General features: G+C 43.0%; 1 protein-coding gene across 3 annotated transcripts in view; it reads right to left on the reverse strand.

Annotated features, from left to right (window-relative positions):
- Window positions 1-17,466, reverse strand: part of epg5 (ectopic P-granules autophagy protein 5 homolog (C. elegans)) — a 40,830-nt gene extending 23,364 nt beyond the window's left edge. The window contains exons 1-26 of one of the 3 annotated variants that reach the window (XM_080739493.1): window positions 17,381-17,466; window positions 16,302-16,411; window positions 15,519-16,148; window positions 13,770-14,030; window positions 13,462-13,660; window positions 13,172-13,308; window positions 12,968-13,075; window positions 12,768-12,841; window positions 12,058-12,166; window positions 10,691-10,805; window positions 10,453-10,603; window positions 10,151-10,315; window positions 9,903-10,060; window positions 9,108-9,259; window positions 7,767-7,907; window positions 7,300-7,461; window positions 6,902-7,024; window positions 5,165-5,427; window positions 4,437-4,577; window positions 4,073-4,217; window positions 3,042-3,239; window positions 2,465-2,572; window positions 1,550-1,672; window positions 885-1,051; window positions 286-519; window positions 16-139 (exon numbers count right to left, since the gene is read on the reverse strand). In XM_080739493.1, coding sequence (XP_080595619.1) covers window positions 16-139; window positions 286-519; window positions 885-1,051; window positions 1,550-1,672; window positions 2,465-2,572; window positions 3,042-3,239; window positions 4,073-4,217; window positions 4,437-4,577; window positions 5,165-5,427; window positions 6,902-7,024; window positions 7,300-7,461; window positions 7,767-7,907; window positions 9,108-9,259; window positions 9,903-10,060; window positions 10,151-10,315; window positions 10,453-10,603; window positions 10,691-10,805; window positions 12,058-12,166; window positions 12,768-12,841; window positions 12,968-13,075; window positions 13,172-13,308; window positions 13,462-13,660; window positions 13,770-14,030; window positions 15,519-16,148; window positions 16,302-16,355 — 4,242 coding nt within the window. In that variant the 5' untranslated portion in view covers window positions 16,356-16,411; window positions 17,381-17,466. Of the gene's footprint in view, window positions 1-15; window positions 140-285; window positions 520-884; window positions 1,052-1,549; window positions 1,673-2,464; window positions 2,573-3,041; window positions 3,240-4,072; window positions 4,218-4,436; window positions 4,578-5,164; window positions 5,428-6,901; window positions 7,025-7,299; window positions 7,462-7,766; window positions 7,908-9,107; window positions 9,260-9,902; window positions 10,061-10,150; window positions 10,316-10,452; window positions 10,604-10,690; window positions 10,806-12,057; window positions 12,167-12,767; window positions 12,842-12,967; window positions 13,076-13,171; window positions 13,309-13,461; window positions 13,661-13,769; window positions 14,031-15,518; window positions 16,152-16,301; window positions 16,412-17,380 lie in introns of all 3 variants that reach the window. The other 2 variants (XM_080739494.1, XM_080739492.1) reach the window with 2 other exon arrangements.
- Between the last annotated feature and the right edge of the window lie 2,079 nt (window positions 17,467-19,545).

Genomic DNA, 19,545 nt, shown 5'->3' on the forward strand with positions numbered 1-19,545 from the left:
CACACACACACACACCTGTTGTCGCTGCATGACCTTGGCTAGTCTGTGAGGATCGTACTGTTGAGGGAGAGAGGGCAGGTATACTTCTTGTTTCTGGAGCATTTCATCGTCCAACCAAACAGCAAACACACCAAATAACCTGAAGGGAAGGAATCACATGCAAAACATACTTACTTATACTTACATACATACAGCTACAACCGACATCAATGGAGGAGGGGTGGGTTTGATAAATAAAATGTGATAAATAAAGAAGGTGGGGAGCGTTGTGTGGCATGGTCCTACCTGACCAGCTCCGTGTGTAGCTCAGGAGAGGTGAGGTACGACGGCTGGGGGCTCTCATCCCCTGGGCTGTGGGGCTCCGAGGAGGGCATATGTGGTGGAGGCACCCTGAGAGCCTGGCTGGCGGCATGGTGGAAGTCAGACACCTCCTGGAGTCTCTGCCTCAGGTCTCTGAGTAAAGACATCTGGGAGGAGGCCTGGAAGAACCTCCAGCCGATACAACCGCCAGCGACCAGCCTGGTGGACAGTGTGGAAAAACAATGGCTTACTATTCTAGTCTTTGGTCTAAAGATCAAGAATATCGTTGTTGTCGGGTGGAAACCTTGTATGTCCAAAACCGTTAGTTTTGTATTTATCACTTAAAAAATGATTTAAAATAGTGAAAATAGCCGATCTACATGCACACAACACCTTCCATTGCGAAGGCGTTGTGTGCTTGTAGATCAGCTATTTTCACTAGTTTTGTGCGACAGTCTTGTATGATGAAGCAGGGCTTTACTTTACAAAAAACATACACATTTGATACTTGGGAGATAGGAGGTTTCTGCTTGACAAGTGACGACATGTTTGTGTCTACAGGTACAGTATGTGTGTCATCATACCCATAATCAGGGCCTGGCTGTCGGAGGTAGAGCTGGAGGAATCTTTGCCAGACAAGTGGTAAGAGAGGGTGGTCAGGGGGCGTGGCTACCGCCTGACTCGCCCAGCGGTACACCTGCAGCCGATGCAGAGACGGAGCGACCGGCAACTTCAGCCGCTGCTGGGCCTTCTGGCTCACAAGTGGATGATTAGGATGATAGCATATATTAATTAACCACACAGTAAAGTGTTTTATGTAACTCACAGTAGTATAAAAATAGATAGGACAGTAAGGACACTGAGGATATACTGTGCACATCAGTACAACTTAATTAATGATACATTACTGTGTGTAACTAAAGAAATAACGAAAACTAGAAAAGAATAGAGAAGAGAAGAGAAGAGAAGAGAAGAGAAGAGAAGAGAAGAGAAGAGACATTTTATTTAACTAACATGTTTATGATGAGTCAACATAGAATATCTTGTCCAAAACCATGCCACAATGCAACGCGTTGTAAGCTTGTACTGTAGATCAACCATTTTGGCTATATAAACTAAAACTATGACTTTTAAAAACAAATTAAGAAACAAACTAGCAAACACATTTTAAATTAATTCAAACTAAACTGAAATTGAAAACTAGCGTAAAATAATGTCTATACAAGTGTGTGTGTTTGGATTTGGATACCTTCAGGGCCTGGTCTGGCGAGAGGTTGGGCTCCGACAGGAGCTCATGTTCAACACAGCGTCTGAGCTGAGAGTCGTCCTCAAACATGCCCTCCATGCCCAGCACCAGCCAGGCAAACCAAACCTACCCAACAGAGACACCACAGGCCTGTTAGGACAAGGGTCTTCAACAGGGGGTCCGGGACCCCTAGGGGGTCCTCAGAGTTACCACAGGGGGTCCTCCAAATCTTTGTGTCCTTTTTTGTATTAACCATTTGAACATTTAGAACTTTAGCCAAAAATAGCAGATCTAAAAGCTCACAACGCCTCGCAGTGCAAGGCGTTGTGAGCCTGTAGATCGGCTATTTTCGGCAAAGAGGTTTGGTATAGAGGGAGCAGACCAAGTACAGAGTGAAAGGTCAAGTTTATTAAGTATTGACGGTTCAAGTGGTTAAATATCTGAAAACACAAATTGACATGAATCCAAAATACACTGATGATCTGTCAAACAATTAAACTATATGGAATCTATGAACAGGTTGTGGGGGTCCCTGCTTCATCTCTCTCAACTAAGGGGTCCTTGGCCTGAAAAGTTTAAGACCCCTGTGTTAGGACCAAGAACTTCAACTGCTGCCTTCAAACGTGCAGGCATAAAGGTCTTTACACACCAGCTACATGAATAAACAAATAGGAAAATGTGAATATTACACATCAAACTAATATTAATTTGGCGATGCCTCATTCATACAGGTGGAGGATTTTATTTGGGGGGGGGGGGGGGGGGGGATACAAAAATAAATGTGTTTCTTTATCGCTGCCTAATATTCACATTCAGTGAGGATGTACTCATGACACAAACAGCAATTTAAATGAATGTGAAATAAACGCTCCTGGTGTGTACGGCCCTAATTACTGTGGCTGCTTTGGGAACTCTCACCTCTCCACTCAGGTATTGGCCTTCTATGAAGGAGGGTGTGGCATTTCCAGCAATCCAGCCAACCAGAGATGAGAGCAGACCTCGGTCTCCATGGTAACCTAAAGCATTCTACATTGGGAGCATTGAAATACAATTTTGAGAACATAAATTAAAAACGGAATACTTCAGGTACCACTCTGTGTAAAAATGTATGGGAGAGGAGGTAATGGATGTTCAACTAATAAGGTATTCAATCAATCAAAAAAGCATTGGGGAAGTCATTGCCAAATTTGTCATGTCTCTGTGAAGAGCTCCCAACAATCCGCCAATTGTCTTGAATAAGGAATTTCCTCAATAATACCATTTTCATAATTCTTAACATGCCTACACCCAATAACCACTGGTGTCCCTCAAGGCTCTATTGGTCCCCTGCCTTTTCCCCAAAATAGCCGATCTACAAGCTCACAGTGAGCTGTGTGCTGGTAGATCGGCTATTTTTGGCAAATGTTACAGTATGTCATGAACAGAATAGGATGCTAGCGTCTATGTGTTAATAGGAATCCACTCCAGCAGTCATCTACCGTGTGTGTCTGTGTACCTTATGCTGTTGGTACAATAATTTCTGCACACACTCCTCCTGGTGATGTATGAAAGCGGCACGGCAGATTTGATCCATGAGGAACAGGACTGTTCTGTCCCGGTACCACATGTTCTGCTGGGTTACAATCCCAACCCAGAACTCTAGGACGGCTGCAGCACCCACACGCCCGGGTCTGGAACTCTCCACCACGTGGTTCTGGAATTGACACAATGCCAGAGATTCAAAACACATGATCAGACCCTACCTTTGAAAGCTTTAAAACTACCATAAGATAATTTTTAGTTGGTGCGTTGTGGTCACATAGAAGAAAAAATATAAAATAATAAAATAAAAGACTAATATCGTGTTTAAAGGAAGAAGATTATCTGGTGCATGTTCTTCTGTTTTGAAATTCAGTGCTCCAGGCATGGATTTGAACAGAGTGAAGCGTCCTTATTGTTCTATGACGTATGGGCTACTAATGTGCACTGACAGTCTGTGCTATACAAACAACTTCAGTGGAAGCTTTATTTCTCTATAATTTTTATCCCACAAATGTAACCCATTTTCACCCAGTGCCAATTGCCTATGTAATCCTGGGCTCTGCTCTCCCTCTGCCGCGCCTGGGGAGACAACAGACTGACTTCATGCTTCCTTCTATGCATGAGGAGTCCAAGTTGCTTCTTTTCACCTGACGGTGGGGATTTCCAACCAGTTCCTTTCCCCTCCATCAGGAGCCCCGGCTGGCCAGGGGGAGGCATTAAAGAGACCAGGATTACTGCATGTTTTTGTGAGGGTATCTACCCTAGGAGACACGGGGAGAACATGCAAACTCCACACAGAAAGGCCCTATCGCCAACCCCACCTAGGGTGCGGGCGCTGATGACACAGAGGAGGGAACACGCCCACAGCGACCCCTGGCGGGAATCGAACCCAGGACCTTCTAGCTGTGAGGTGACAACTCTAACCACTGCGCCACCGTGTCCCAGTGGAAGCTTTAACTGTAAATAAAAATGCATTCTTTCTTATGAAGGGTCTTTGTTGTGCACCTGTATGACGCTGTTGAGTAGTCTGACGTTGTCTCCATAGGTGGCCCCTGTGAGGAGTGGCGCCACCCGGTGGGTGACCTGCTGCGTCATACCCTGAGGACACACGCTGTCACACTGCAAGAACAACTGGACACAGCTCACAAACCTGTGAGGAAGGGAGGATGGATAATTGTGAGGAAGGGAGGATGGATAATTGTTACTTGTGACTAAGCCAGCATTCTTCTAATGAAATGTGCCATTTCTCTCACAGCCACAGGCATATACTGTTACTTGTGACTAAGCAGCATTCTTCAAACGAAATGTGCCATTTCTCTCACAGCCACAGGCCTATGATTAGGCTGTAATTAGTTGGGATGTTTCTTACTGGGTGTTCTTGAGCAGGTAGAAGCTGTGAGCGTAGGTTGGAGGCAGGATGTTGTCCAGCAGGTGCACAACAGCTCTCAGGTGGTGAGACTGAATCAGACTCTTCAACAAACCAACTCCCTCGGTACAGAACTGTTCCAGACTACAACAACACACAATCCAGTCCACTTTATTCATGCAAATGCAGGGTTATCAAAGTGCTGCAGAATAAATTAGAACTGCACTCTGTCGAGGTGCCGACTTGCGCCTCGTGCACAAGTAGGCCAAGTATGGTCTACTTGTACGCCAGCACAGCGTGCAATGAGGTGCGCCACCACTGGCGATGCCAGTGACATAACCACTGGCATCACCAGGAATGCTGTTCACTCATTGGCTGTTAACGATGACGTTGCCAGAAATGGTGGTCCCTGATTGGGGTACTGGCTTAAACACAGGCAGACACCAACATACGTACATACGCACATACAGTACGTGCATACGTACAGTACATACACAGCCAAACGCAGTACTTGAGCTCTCTGCTGGCACAAGTAAATAGGTTACACTACACTATCTACGATAAGAAACATATAACAACCAAAGTAATACTTGAAAAAATTAGTAAAAAACACATATTCATAAAAGTAACATAAAATATTGTAAAACACAATGATGTTCCACTCCACTTTAATTACATATCAGTTGGAATTATTAGGGGCAATACAGACGTTATATAACTGATACACAAACCTGTGTCCCACTGTTGTCATAGCTATGGTCAGGTAGCTTCCGATAGGGATGCCTGCTTTTACAGCGCGGAGAACAGAGTGCATGCTGGGAGCATGTGGGAGCTCTGGGGAAGGGTTGTGGGCCGTGCCTGGGGCGGACCAAGCTGCCTGAGGGCTCTGGGCATTGCCATGGAGCTTGAGCCTCATCAACAGTTGCCATGCCCATTGGCTAAAAGATGCTTCAGGGGACACACCTAAACGGAGGACACTGGCAAGGTAGGACACCTGCGATAGGACATAGAAGGGACAGAAAGGGACGGACAGGGGTGTCACACCAAATTCTGGGCCCTGGGTACAAGCATTCACTACGGGCCCCCCATGAATGTTCTTCATAGGGGGAGGGGGTTTAACCCATTTAGACTGGGTTATTATTATTACGCATTAGTTTGTGCATCAAGTATTGAAAAATCTATGATATAAGATATGTATTTAGCCACGGACCCCCATCTCAAAATATTTAGTTCCAGGGACGCCCCAGAAGCAAAATTTGAGTTACAAATGTTCGCTTAAAAAATAAATGTATTCAAAGATTTTCACGAATTTTCACGACGTTTCAAAAATAGTTAAAGCCCCTCCACCTTGGACCCTAGTAACTCAGTCCCACTTTTCCCCCCCCTGTGACGCCCCTGGGGACGGATGCACCAATGTTATGGACATACAATCTTAATCCATCTTAGGCCCCATCCTTTTTCCATTTACATTTTTCCCCTTAGCCAAATCTTTAAATAAAGATGACATTTCATTCCACTGCTATGCAAAAGATGTAGCTGTATTTCCCGCTGAAACTAAATGCCCAGTCTAAACTTCCCAGCCTCAAGAATGTCCCTTGAGGACATAAAGTGTTGGGTGGGTGGTGGCACTAAGCTTTCTACAACTAAATAAAAGCAAGTTTGAAGTTAGTTGTACAGTACTAATTGGGCCCCCTGAGTCCACCACACAAATACAACACAGTCTTGGCAACATGTCCACCATGTTCAAACCCCATGCCAAAACCTTACATTTTTACAAAGAGGTATAGTAAAAGCCATTTATTCCTAATTCAAATTGCCTCAAAGATTAAGCCGTTTCTCTCTGTCTAGGACAATAAAAAAGTAATCCACAACCACATTACACAAAATACCTAAATGTAAGTGTTAAAGGACCACTTCACCTCTGGGACAACCAGATTTGATTTTATTGTTGTTTGGGACACGATCAACACAGTTATTTTTTGTGTTCAATCTGTGTTTTTAGATATATTAGTATTTCAGCATGCAACAACTGGTCATATGATGCAAAATGCATCATATGACCAGTTGTTGCATGCAGTTGCTGCATGCTGATACTAAAATATCTAAAAACACAGATTGAACACAAAAAATAACTCGGGATTGTGTTGATCGTGTCCCAAACAACAATAAAATAAGATCTGGTTGTCCCAGAGGTGAAGTGGTCCTTTAAGTACATACATACCATGTGGTGTGACTATTCCCTACATTTCCACATACTGTAGCTGAGCTGAAATTTCACTGTAAATGGAAATCTGACTTGCTGAGCCAATGTGCGAAAGCTCTTTTTTATACATATTTCAGATGTCTTCTCCCCTTTGTGTATTTTTTCTTATGTAGTGATGTTAATCCTTGTATCCTCATACTATGTATATACTTTAATTCTGTCCATCTGTATCCTTTGAGATAAATATGGTTTTATCCGATCTTACCTGTTTGATGCCTTCTGATATGAGGCCACTGTATGGTTTATCCGTGAGGAACTTCTGATAGGCCTCAGCCACGAGCAGAGCCACCTCAGTGTGGAGGGATGAAGGCAGGGCTAGAGAGCCATCCTACAGGGACAAATACACACAATCACAACTGTGAACGAAGGAGAGGTTTTATAATAATCACAAAACAATTCTTCACGAGAGCTCGTCAGGGCTACACAACTATGGAAAGAGGAAGGACAGTCGGCTCACAGTCTGCAAAAATCTTTATCGGCGCTGGAACTTTAGTCAAGTCACTTTTCATTTGGAATGACTAAAATATCTTGTAAAATCCCAGAACGTGCACAAACACACAAACATTGCAACATCCATGTGACATCGTGATATGGTCATATTACCTGAGCATAGCCCCAATTCAGTCCCTCCAGTATGACACAAGCCAGCCGGTTCTCCACAGCAGAGAGAGGGTGTTGTAGCAGCCAGGACCCTATTACACACACCTCCTCTGAACTCGGCTTCCACATGCACAGCGGCAGCTCTTTGCATAGGTATAAGGCCACCTAACACACACACACACACACACACACACACACACACACACACACACACACACACACACACACACACACACACACACACACACACACACACACACACACACACACACACACACACACACACACACACACACACACACACACACACACACTTTTATCGTGGACTTAAGTAATAAATTGAATGGATCTTGTAACTTATAACTACAATATTGTTGTACTTGTTACAGTTCTTATTATAAACCTGGAATGTCACTCTGAACTTTCCCTACTATCTTAGTTTTAAAAACTGATAGAATGGTGCTACCTACCATGCCCACTATCTGTATGGTTTCCCTCAGTCTTTCCAGCAGCACAGAGATGATGCATGGATGTGCTGTTGCTATGGCAGCAAGCAATTCACGCCCAACCTTAGAATAGGTCTCTCTGGTAGAGACACTGACATAGGACACCTGGGAGAGAAAATGAGAGGTAGGTCCACAGAAAGAGTTTAGAAGATGCATGGTAAGGTGAGAATATGTAGGGACTCCAGTGGTGCAGTGGTTATGGTGTATTGCTGACTTAATATTTTACTTCTTCAGAAAGACTTGAGAGTGAAGACATTAGGCTGGTTAAATATATACAGTATGTACATGTACTGTACTGTATGTACATGTACAAACAGTAATGAAAAATGTAATGATGTAAACCTCTGGATGTACATGGGAATGGCATGGCTCTAATGGGAGATCTCAAGACTATGTGGCCAGCCTGTGACGTCAGTCATGTATGTCGTAGTTGTCTACACTCTACAACGTATGACTGCAAATTTGGACATTGTTTCAGCTCGCTCAGACTCCCATTGAAGCATAATGTGAAACCAATTGTGTTACTTCTGTGGTCTACTCTACTGGCAGTGTGCACAAGAAATCTGGAGCTGATCGGTCCAGCGGTTTGTGAGATTAGCTCCAGAAACACATGCAGATAGACAGACCAACCCTCTTATAGATAGACAGCTCCTACATAGATTAATGCTGTAAAGGAGTGTCCTGGGAACTCGGATATAAGGGGAGATTTACACAGACGCAACGTTACAGGAGGCCTGATCAAAATGGGAAAGATTGATTAGATAAGACGTTCAATCTAATGTCAAACTTTCATCTGTATGTGCAATAATTGTCCTACCGTTCCAACCTCATCTCCTGGCATCAAAAACAGGAAGGAGTGGTTAAATATAGAACATTTCATGCACTAAAACCACTAGAAAACCTCAACACCTGGTGCAAAAGTGTGGAGCACATGCCAGGTTTGCCATAGGAAAACAATCGTTTTGCTGCTGATGCGTTTCGAGCACCGCGTCTCGGTCCCCATCGTTTAAATGAAGAATATTTGCACATTTTCACAATCACAAGTCTTGTGAAACTCAGGATTGACTACGTTTGATAACAGTGACAAAAGTGTTTAGTGACACTGTGCAAATATACATCATTAAAACATTGTCACATTACCCGGGATGCTTTGCTTTTTCATTACGGTTTGATTATTTACATGTTCTCAATGTACATTATGTAAGCCATCATCGGACGCTGCCAAAAGAAACGACCTATATTTTATTAAGTAATGGCATATCACATCTCACGTTGATTTCATTCTCCCTCCTGCCTTTCTCCTACCTGGTAGATGAGCAAGGCGATGGTGGTGATGAAGGCGGGGTCAGAGTGCTGGGTGGGAGTGGCCATGTGTGCCAGCGCCGTGAGGAGAGAGATGCCGTCAGAGCTGTTGACCTCACACAGCCAACGCTCAAATCTTTCCTGGTGCTCCGGATCTGAAACAACGAATAGAACAGAGGAATATCAATCAGGTCTGGAACACTAGATAATGTCCTGTCGATATCAGGAGATTAAATCAGTCAACAAGGGCTTAAAAAGGGATTGGAAACTGCTTCAGAAACACTGACTTAATGTGGCTTTGAGGTGGTCTGAAAATATAGGCCAGTGGTGTAAAGTAACTAAGTATATTTAATCAAGTACTGTACTTAAGTACACATATGAGGTATTTGTACTTTATTTGAGTTTTTCCAATTTCCAATACTTTTACTTTTACTCCACTACATTTATTTGAAAACTTTAGTTACTAGTTACTTTGTAGGAATAAATTATAATGTTATAAAATATACGTAAACAACTTTAGCCCTGTTTTATACCTAGGCTATTTGAAAATAGCCGATCTACAAGATCACAAAGTGAGCTTGTAGATCTGCTATTTTCAAAATTTTGTACTTTTACTTTTGATACTTAAAATACATTTTAATGCCAAAACTTTCGTACTTTTACTCAAGTACATTTTCAATTCCGGACTTTTATTTAGTATTTCTATATTGCAGCATTGATACTTTTACTTAAGTAAAATATGTAAGTACTTTTTCCACCATTGATATAGGCAGTTAATCAAGTTTTAGTTTGAGTTACCTCTGAGGGCCTTCAGACAGGCATGTGTGCTATCTGCAGACACAGGTGTTTCTAGTCCCGCTGTCTCTGCACACTGCATGGCATACAGGACCCTCCACAGCATGGAGCTGGACAGAGTCCCATAAGGCATCTCAGACATAAACAACCAGATACCCAACCTGGAAGGGATCACCGCAGAAAAGAAATGTGTTGAAATACTCCGGCCTTGAAAGCACATAGTGTAAATAACTTTGCGGATAAGAACTCACCTCTTGTTCCTGAGTACATGTAGAACGGCACGGAGAAACAGGTGGTCATATTCCAGCTGTAGCTTGTCCAGAGAAAGGGTGGTGTGCGTACGGGAGCTGGCTCCACCAGAATCACTTACACTCACATACTGTGCCCAGTGGTCACTAACGTAACAAACTGTCATTCTGAAGGATGACAACAAAGGGCACAAAGTAACAATTAAATGACGATTCATGTTTGGAGTAAGTAAGTTAGTATGTTTGGAGTGCAACTAGTTTGTGTCACTTCTAACCTTAACAGCCTGTGATTTGGTTGTACTGACCGTATAGTGTGTCCTATTCGCTTGACTAGCTGCCGGTACCGAGCCCTGTTGTAGGTCTGAAGGCCGACTGCCAGGATTTCAATGAGCGAGGAGGCAAACGCAAACACGCGCATCATCTTCTGACTAGAGCAGGCCTGTGGCTCATAAACACCTGGAACAGGGGATTTATTCGTTAGCTCATACAGAGGTTCAACCAAATGACAAGAGAGGAAGACAAGACAGAGACGGACTGCCTCACCCTGCTTGCTCATCCCCAACATGTGTGAATAAAGCTGCTGGAAGGGGAACTGGGACAGGAGGGATATGAGGTCCTCCTCACACAGAAGCAACCAGCTGCTGTCTGGGTCCTCGTCCTGTACAAAGAAGACACAGCCATTGCCGACAGATCATTTCAAACATACACTGCGTGAGAGTTAAACACTTTCCATAGGCTAAGATTTTCACAAACTTTTATGTGTAACACATTGCGAGCGGCAATATATAGTTGTATAGTATAGTAGTATACATGGTATCAGTATAAGGCTTAAGTAAGTAAGTAAATTGTATTTATTTAGATGTAAGTGGTTAAACAAACTATAAGGATTTTAAGGTGTATCACAAACCCAGAGTAAATACCTCTGTACCTGCTAGACCAGAGTTTTAAAACTGGGCATTGATTATTTATGTTTTCCATGTACAATTAAGATGCATTTACAAGGAGTAGGATTAACTGTTAGCATGGATACTATAAATTCAGGGCTGTCCCGTATATACAGTATTCCTTCAAGCTCTCTTTGAGAGGGTAAATTGAAAAAACAAAGCTGCACTGGCATAGTAGTTGAACATCTAAGCTTTTTTTCATCTCTCTTAGTTACACTCATGCTTTTAGTTTTGTTCTTATTGGTGAAGATTAAATATAAAGATTGCAATGTCCGTTGAGAAACAAGCCTACTCAATGCATTGCGTTCCTTAAATAGTTCACTTATAATCTTCTACAAAAGAAAGATGTTGGTGAAACAACAACCAAAAAAAGCAGATATTATCAACTATACACAATGCACTGACGTCTTGTCATTACAAGGACATTATAGTGAAAGTCACTAAGAAAATTGATTATCTTAAATATCTCTTACTTATGTCAAAACTGTTATTATGAAACCGTTTTGTTCATAGAGGTGAAACCATTTAGCCAAAGTGGACAACAACCTTAAGACAGTCACTCCCACACAACACCTGCTAAAACACCAAAAAGCAGCCTGTGGCAGATAAACATGGGAGCAGAGCTTAGCTTAAGTGGATACGCTCAGCTCTGCCTGCAAAACTTATGTGGCTGTGTGTTGTTCAGTGATTAAAATATAAAACCTGTCGAACGACCACCTGACTTTTTGAATATTTGGGGAGAGCTCTAAAGAAGTACAGGTAATCGACACTACTAGGCCGATACAAATCAGTGGATATTACATTGTCTTGCTGCAATAGATTAGTAATATGTGCTTTTCTATTTGATTTGATTGATTTTTTCCCTTTTTGAGAAGACCATTTTTGGGTTCACCATTAGTGGCGATCAAGTTTGGCATCTTTTCCCCACATTGGAATGAAAACTGATGTTAACCACTTCCCACTTACCTCCTCTCCCCCCTCATCCACTAGTGTCCAGTTGCCAGACTCAGGGCCAGAGGCTGTTGAGCTCTGGCCATCACACGGCTTCATATGACTCAGGAACTCTGTGCGGTGTCTGGGGCAGGAGGCCAAAGGTTAAGGAAAAAGATGATGGTAAAGGGCTGAATTGCTACACTCATGAACAATGGACATTTTCACATTCCAGGTGTAGCATTTAGGGAGGATTAGGATGAAATTGTTCATAATAGAGATGTTACCGATCAATCGGCAATGGATCGGATCGGGCCGATCAAAGCGCGATCGGCGATAATCGGTGGTTTAGATCAAAAGGTAAATTCACCGATCCGATCCGATCGGTGCATCCGATCAACCAGCCGTTCAGTATGCCCACTTGAGGCCATTTTGGGGTATTGATTTCCACAGTGCTGAAGGAATAATTAGTTACTGCTATGATAATAAATACATAGTAATGCTAGTAAATAACTATAAGGCAAATATATAAATGAATTCATGAGTGAATGAATTCATTTAAGTTAAAACATTAACATTTGGAAAATATAAATAATAACTTGATCAGATCGGTGATTGATCGGTATCGGGTGATCAAACTTTTGTGATCGGTGCTCGCTGATCGGTTCCAAAAAACCTGATCGGACCATCCCTAGTTCATAATCACGCTGGCTATTAGTTAATTTGATCAATTCTGTAATAATCACCTGGCAGGAGACATGAGGATGGCTAGAGCATGCATGAAGTGTGACACTCCACAGCTGTTACCCAACACCTTGATCTGTAGAAGAAACCGGAAAATATTACAGTCTTCGATAAGATTATTATTTTTATATTGATATTGCATGTATAATATAATGATGTCTGTCTGTCTGTGTTGAATCGTGCTGCCAGGACCACGTCTAACCTGTAGGAACGGTGCAGCCCACTTGCCCACTCCAGCAGGACAGCAGAGGAGGTGGCACAGCAGATAGAGATACTCCCCTGACCCTCCAACATGTAGCAGGACTGCCACCTGGGGATTGGCACACAGACATGTCTTAGGAAACTCAACATGACTATACCAATGGAACGTGTGTGTGTGTGTGTGTGTGTGTGTGTGTGTGTGTACCAGTCTTTCCAGCCAGTGATGGATGTCTGTCTGGAACTGTGCGTCATCGAGTACTCTCCGTGTGAAGCTGAACAGAACACTGATGGCCTCTTTCAAGGGTTGAAGCGAGCAAGGTTGTGTTTGGCTACTCGAACGATCTGCGCATAACAGAATCACAAATAACTGTAGTTCGAAAGCAGAGCACTGAAAGACTATGCCTCCGTCTTTTCTAGTGCCACGCCAGCGTAAAGTTTCACATTCATACATGGGTCATGACCAGTTTTTTGTCAGGTATAAAATAATTAGCTCACCATTTAACAGGTGATACAAGTAGGACTCCACTTGGAGGCGGGACAGCAGGGCGGTGTATGCATGCAGCGCCACCTTCTGGTGAAGGAGTTCAGTGCGGGCATCAAATAGTCTTCCCAACTCAGCCAAAACGCTGGATCCAAAATCAGCCTGCTGGAAGCGATGGTAACCGCACACCTTTGACTGGTCTGCACACACACCCTGCAAGAGGAAGAAATCACGCTGAAAGCAATGCACAAGCACAACAGAAAAACAGATGGGTGTATGTTGCACCAGTGTACAATTTTGGTTGCTCTAATAACACACACACCTGCAGTGTAAGCTGTTCATCTCTAAAGCTCCAGAGACGGTTTTGTGTGCTCTTGCATTCAGAGGACTGTGTATGGAGCTGCGTGTGTGACTGTGTGAGCTGTCTGCGGCAGCGCCAGTAGTTCTGCAGCAGCTCGGTCAGTTCGTGGTTCTCTTGCCGGGCCAGAGCACAGAACTGAGCGGCGCACACCTCGGCACCCTCCAGCCACGCTCGAATACCCCCACCCGGCTCCCATACACTCAGCTGCTCCACCGAGAATGCCTGCAAGGGAAATAAAGGTGGAGAGGTTTTCTTATTAATTTTTGCATTGGAAACCACGTAAATACATTTCTATAAATGGACAAAATGTAACCCCCCCGAGAGAGATGTCATAACTTGGATAATTCTGCATTTCCCGCAGGTCACCACGTTATTTGTGGCATATGGGGGCTGAAGAATACAAACCTAAGTCTGCTCATGTAACACACACAGTAAGTACTTCACATATACTGTATGTTGTGCAGTGATGGGCAAGCTACTTGGAAAATGTAGCAAGCTAAGCTACCAGTTACTCTCGATGAAATATATCTTAAGCTACAGCGAAGCTATCCCCAGAGAAATGTAGCTACACTACAGGCTGTGACCCCCAAAAAGAATCATATTTGAACTGGGGACCCCCCACACTGACAAGCAATTGGAATGTAGAAGTTTAGGCAGATCTACAAGCTCACAACGCCTCGGAACACAAGGCGTTTCGAGCTTGTAGATCTGCTATTTTCACAATTTGTGCCTCTTTCCTATATTATGTGTCAATTTTGCCAATGTTTGACCAGTTGTTATAGGTTGTTATAGTTGTTATAGGATAACTGTTGATGCAGTAATGGTCTGTTTTTTTAGGTATTAAAAATATGTAAAAGGTCCTTAAATTGTCACTTCACTGTCATTAGTTAGCTGTTGACAAAAAAAGTGCACAGACGTGTGTGCTGTTTGGGAACAGTTGAAAAGCTGCTGCAGCCAGCGGGGCACAGTAATTGAGTAAATGTACTTGAGTACTTTTATAAAAGCATACATGTTTGAATACCGGTACTTAAGTAGCCTACATTTAAAAGCAAGTACTATTTTACTCTTACTTAAGTAACATTTTGACTGAGCTACTTTTACTTGTAGTGGAGTAAATTTGACCAGGAGTACTCTGTACTCTTACTCAAGTTTGATTATTTGATTTATGCTCCGGCTCACGATGGCTGAGAATAGAAGATCTACAAGCTCACAACAGTCGCATCTGCAACGCCGATGTAACGTGAGCTTGTATGCCAGCTGTTCTCAGACGTTCTCTGCACGCTTCACCATACCGTTGCGGGGTGAAGTACTGTATGTCTCGCGTCTCACCAGCCACACAGCCACACAGAGGAGGTTCGTAGAATGAAGCGAAAGCAGCGCTCCCCAGAAAAACAGGTTGGGGATCTGTTGGGAATTATTTTCCTCACAAACATTATTTAGCGGTGAATTATCGCCGGGATAGTAACGTGTGTAGTGTTTGTTGGACGTTACGTCACTACTTGGGTCTAAAAATAGCTACGCAACAAAAAAGGATATTTGGTTCAAAAGGAGCGACGCTACCGTGACGTTACTGAGAAATGTAGTTAAGCTATATAGCTTCGCTACCTGTAGCTCGTTACTGCCTGATGTTGTGGACATAGTCTGTACTGTGTCCATATGATAATTCCCCATTTCACAAGAAAGCAGGCGGACTAGTCATGTGTAAGTTACCTGAAGCTCTGGTTCAGTTTTGGGTAATTCTGGGTACAGTCTGCTTCGGGAAAGTTCAGCTACAGACTCAAGGGGTTGTAGACTGGGAGGAGACGTCTCCTGCTCAGGAAGAGCCAACACTGCAGGTCCCTGCGTCCTACAGTTCCTCAGAGCCTCCTCTTGGAGTTGCATCAAACCCTCCTCCAGCACAGGGAGAGAGGGGTAGAGAGCTGGGGCACTGGGGGCCAGTGGCTTCTCAAGCTGGGTTGAAAGACAAGTCCATGTTTCATCATCTCTCCCGACCTCAGTGGTCTGTGAAACCACTCTAAGCTCCGCACCCCCTTCATCCTTTTTCTCTGCCTCCTTCGGTTGGACTGCAGCCTGAGATGTTGACAAAGTAGGGGCTGCATGTAAGGTCTGTGCCAACGGTGATGTGGATGATGTCTGTGATGCTGAGGAAGCTTGGTGCTCCTCAGAGGGCTGTTCTGTGGTCTCAGGGTTCTGGGCAGGTTCCTGCTGCTGCTCGGCTGTTCCCTGATATGGCAGACTGAGGGGGACATCGGTGAAACCAGAGCTGGGACTCTCTTCTTCACACACAGCTGATGGGGTTGAAACGTCTTTGATTTCTTCTGCCGGTTTCAGCTTCCTGGCCTGCTGAAAGCACGCACAACAACAGTTGCATATCAAATTGATTTCCCTTAGGTTAAACACTAACTCCAACTTTGGCCTAGTTCTGAACATGAGGCTGAGCACATGTCTCGCTCTAGCAACAACACTGAACAGAATTGCCTGGGGTAAAATCACCTGAGACCTCCCGCTGCTCTTGACCTTGGTCTTCTTTGGTCTCACAGCCTCCATCTTGTAACATCTGCTTACGTCACCACCTCCCAGCTCTCAAATCATATTCAGCAGGCCTGATACAGGAGAACAAAATCAATGTAGGACAGTAGCTGAGGTAAGACACAAATAAACATGGTCCTCTTTTTCACGACCTACAAACTAAAATGTGCTCGAACAGCTACAAGTGATTGATTGATTGATTGAAGAGTTTATTAGCAGTTTGCAATTGAAACATGTACAGTTCCATGACAGCACAAATCACTGGTACACGGTCAACTAAAAGGAGATCCTAGTAAGCTTTACAGCTTATTTACACAGGAACCACTTTATGTATCTCATATAACATTGAAAGACAGACGGATGAGTGAGGCAGTACCATGCAGAGTCACTGGTGTAGATCACTTTTTAGCCTGTGACCCAAAGAGAAATTAGATTGTGAAGATCTACAAGCTCACAACATATTCATGCTAAGTTTTGAGCTTGTAGATCGGCTATTTTTTTACTTTTATTACTATTTTATAACAATTTTTTTGGGAATGTTTTTTTTTTAAGTATTTTGAATAACAATAATTAAAAAAATAATAATAATAAAAAAGGGACCCATAAAAATCTGTCTGCGACCCACAAATGGGTCCCGACCCAGTGTTTGGGAACCATTGGTGTAGATAACCAGTTACTGACTGACTTACTAACCACTTTTACTTTTAGTTGGCTGGCTGTGTTGTGAAGATAAACGCTGACTACACAAGCCTTCTGGGGCCTGCCGAACCTCGGTGGCAGAGGGGACCAAGGCAGTAGCAAACATGTCCATTACATCTACTGGGCCTTATGTTCCAGAGAAGAAGTCCATATATGGAAACTCATTTTTCCTTTCGTGTTCGATTTATATTCTGACACAGTTAAGCTAACGCGCTATCGTCACTTCACTTAGGTTGTTGTTGTTGTTGCTGCTGCCTGTTTTTCTGTTGCTATTGAAATCCCCTACAGCTTGGACTAACTAACTGTCACACAACAGTTCCACAATAATATCATTAGTTACTCACATTGTCATAAATACATTGCATCGCATCCAGAGAGCTGACATTGGACATTGAGGCAGCAGCTCCCAGATCAGCTGTCATGTTTTGTTTTGTTTTGTTCCTAGAACTCGATCGCAATCTTTGATCACGTGACTACAGGTGTTGCCACGTCAGTTTATTACAAGCGACTTCGGGCTTGTTTTTCCTGTAAAGTCGCTGGTAGAACTGCTTCCAAATGTTTGATTGTTTATCATTTTTAATTATCATTTAAACAAGTGGTTTTCAAATACTTTCAAGTCATGGACCCCCAAATTAATTAATAATGATGTACTTGCTGTCATCTTGACCCAAACACTTTTTCCTTTTGTTATTGATGATATAGTAAGTAGTGTTCTTGTTATATCCGTCTGTCAATGTTAGACTATATCATGAGATACATAAAGTCAAGTGTTCCTGTGTAAATAAGCCGAAAAGCCATACTAGGATCTCCTCCTCTCGCATCTCCTTAAGTTATGAAACTGTACTTTTTCTTATGCAACCTTAAATAAACTCTTCAATCAATCAATCAACCCTGTCTGATTATTATTTTTATTTATTTATTTATTTTGTGCCGGGGCCACCGGGCCAGAGTGTATCAGATTTGTGTTCTTGGAATTAGTCCAGTTCTATTTGTATTTTCGTTCAAATTTTCTGGAGATTAGGAAAACTATATATTTTTGGAAACTTCAGAGTGTAACAAATCAGAAAATCCATGATTCCATTTGCGCTGAAGCCAATATGGTGGTCATCTTGGACTTTGAAAAATGGCGACCTTTGAATATTCATTTTTCAATATCTCGACTTCTAGATTATGTAGGATCATGATTCTAGTGGCTAAATCAACATGTTTAGGGTTAGGAAATCCAATGGTGCTAATTAGAAATATTCACAAATGATCAATGGCACAGATTTGGGTCATCATCCTTAATTTTGGGGGCAAAAGGTAACATTTTAATATTCGTTTTTTCCACTATTTTGAACTACAGTACATAGGATCATGATTCCAGTGGTTAATCTAAAACTAGCCCTTACCCGTTCAAAGATATGAGCTCCAAAATGATGTGCAGTGTGTGAGTTATGGGATGTGCACTGTGCATACAGTATATGAGGGATGGAAAGTAACTTTAACTGGTGCTTGCATGATGTAGGAGCATCAATGTAAGAAACCCGTTTCGTTGAATGGCTACAGAGATACTGTGCCCCCCCCCCCCCCCAGCCCGCCCGCCCGCCCACCCGCCTGCACACACACCCGCCTGCCTGCACACACACACACACACACACACACACACACACACACACACACACACACACACACACACACACACACACACACACACACACAGAGCTGGTTAAACATGTTGCCTCATGCTAGATGCAGAATAGATGTGCCTCATGCTAGATGCAGAATAGATAGTAGATACACTATAAAAATGCTAATATACAGCATACGATTTGTGAAAGTGACAAACGGGCTTCACAGTTATGTTAGGTGTGTTCATATGCTAATGGTGATGCGATTTCAGATCAATTAATCCAGCCACTGAGGAGAAACGCTGTGACAGACAGACAGACAGACAGACAGACAGACAGACAGACAGACAGACAGACAGACAGACATTTGCAAAATTATAGTATAGATGTTAAGGAAATCAATATATTATCTGAGGAGACAGAGACAGATAATTTCTCTCATTGACACAAAATCGTGTCATTTATTTACACCCAACATAAAACTGAATAGATTAGGTTTCAAACTATCAAGTACAAACTGGTATATTTCTGCTGTCGGCGTGGAAACCTTGTATGAACAAAGCAGTTACTTCTCAGAAAATGGAAACAATAACCTGTTCCAATGGATCCATTGAAGATATTATTTAGTCATATGCTTTTGTTAATACTTTTTGTTCTTTCAATATTCATAAACCCACAGAAAAACACTTTCAGTGAGGGGGAAGCAAAGGGACCAGGTGGAGATTGACGGAGTCAAAGGGGCAGCATGGGTCAGAGTTCTGAGTGGGCAATCTGCGTGGCGCCTGGTTCTAGAGGGTACGGCTAGTCATAGTCTGTGGGTCCTGTCCTGTCTAAACAGGCTAACCCAGGGGTCAAAAACTGGCACAAATACAGGTTATAGTAAGCTAGAATAAATCAGC

The sequence above is a fragment of the Nannobrachium achirus genome (genome assembly GCF_963921795.1).
Source record: "Nannobrachium achirus genome assembly, chromosome: 12".
NCBI classification, from domain to species: domain Eukaryota; kingdom Metazoa; phylum Chordata; class Actinopteri; order Myctophiformes; family Myctophidae; genus Nannobrachium; species Nannobrachium achirus.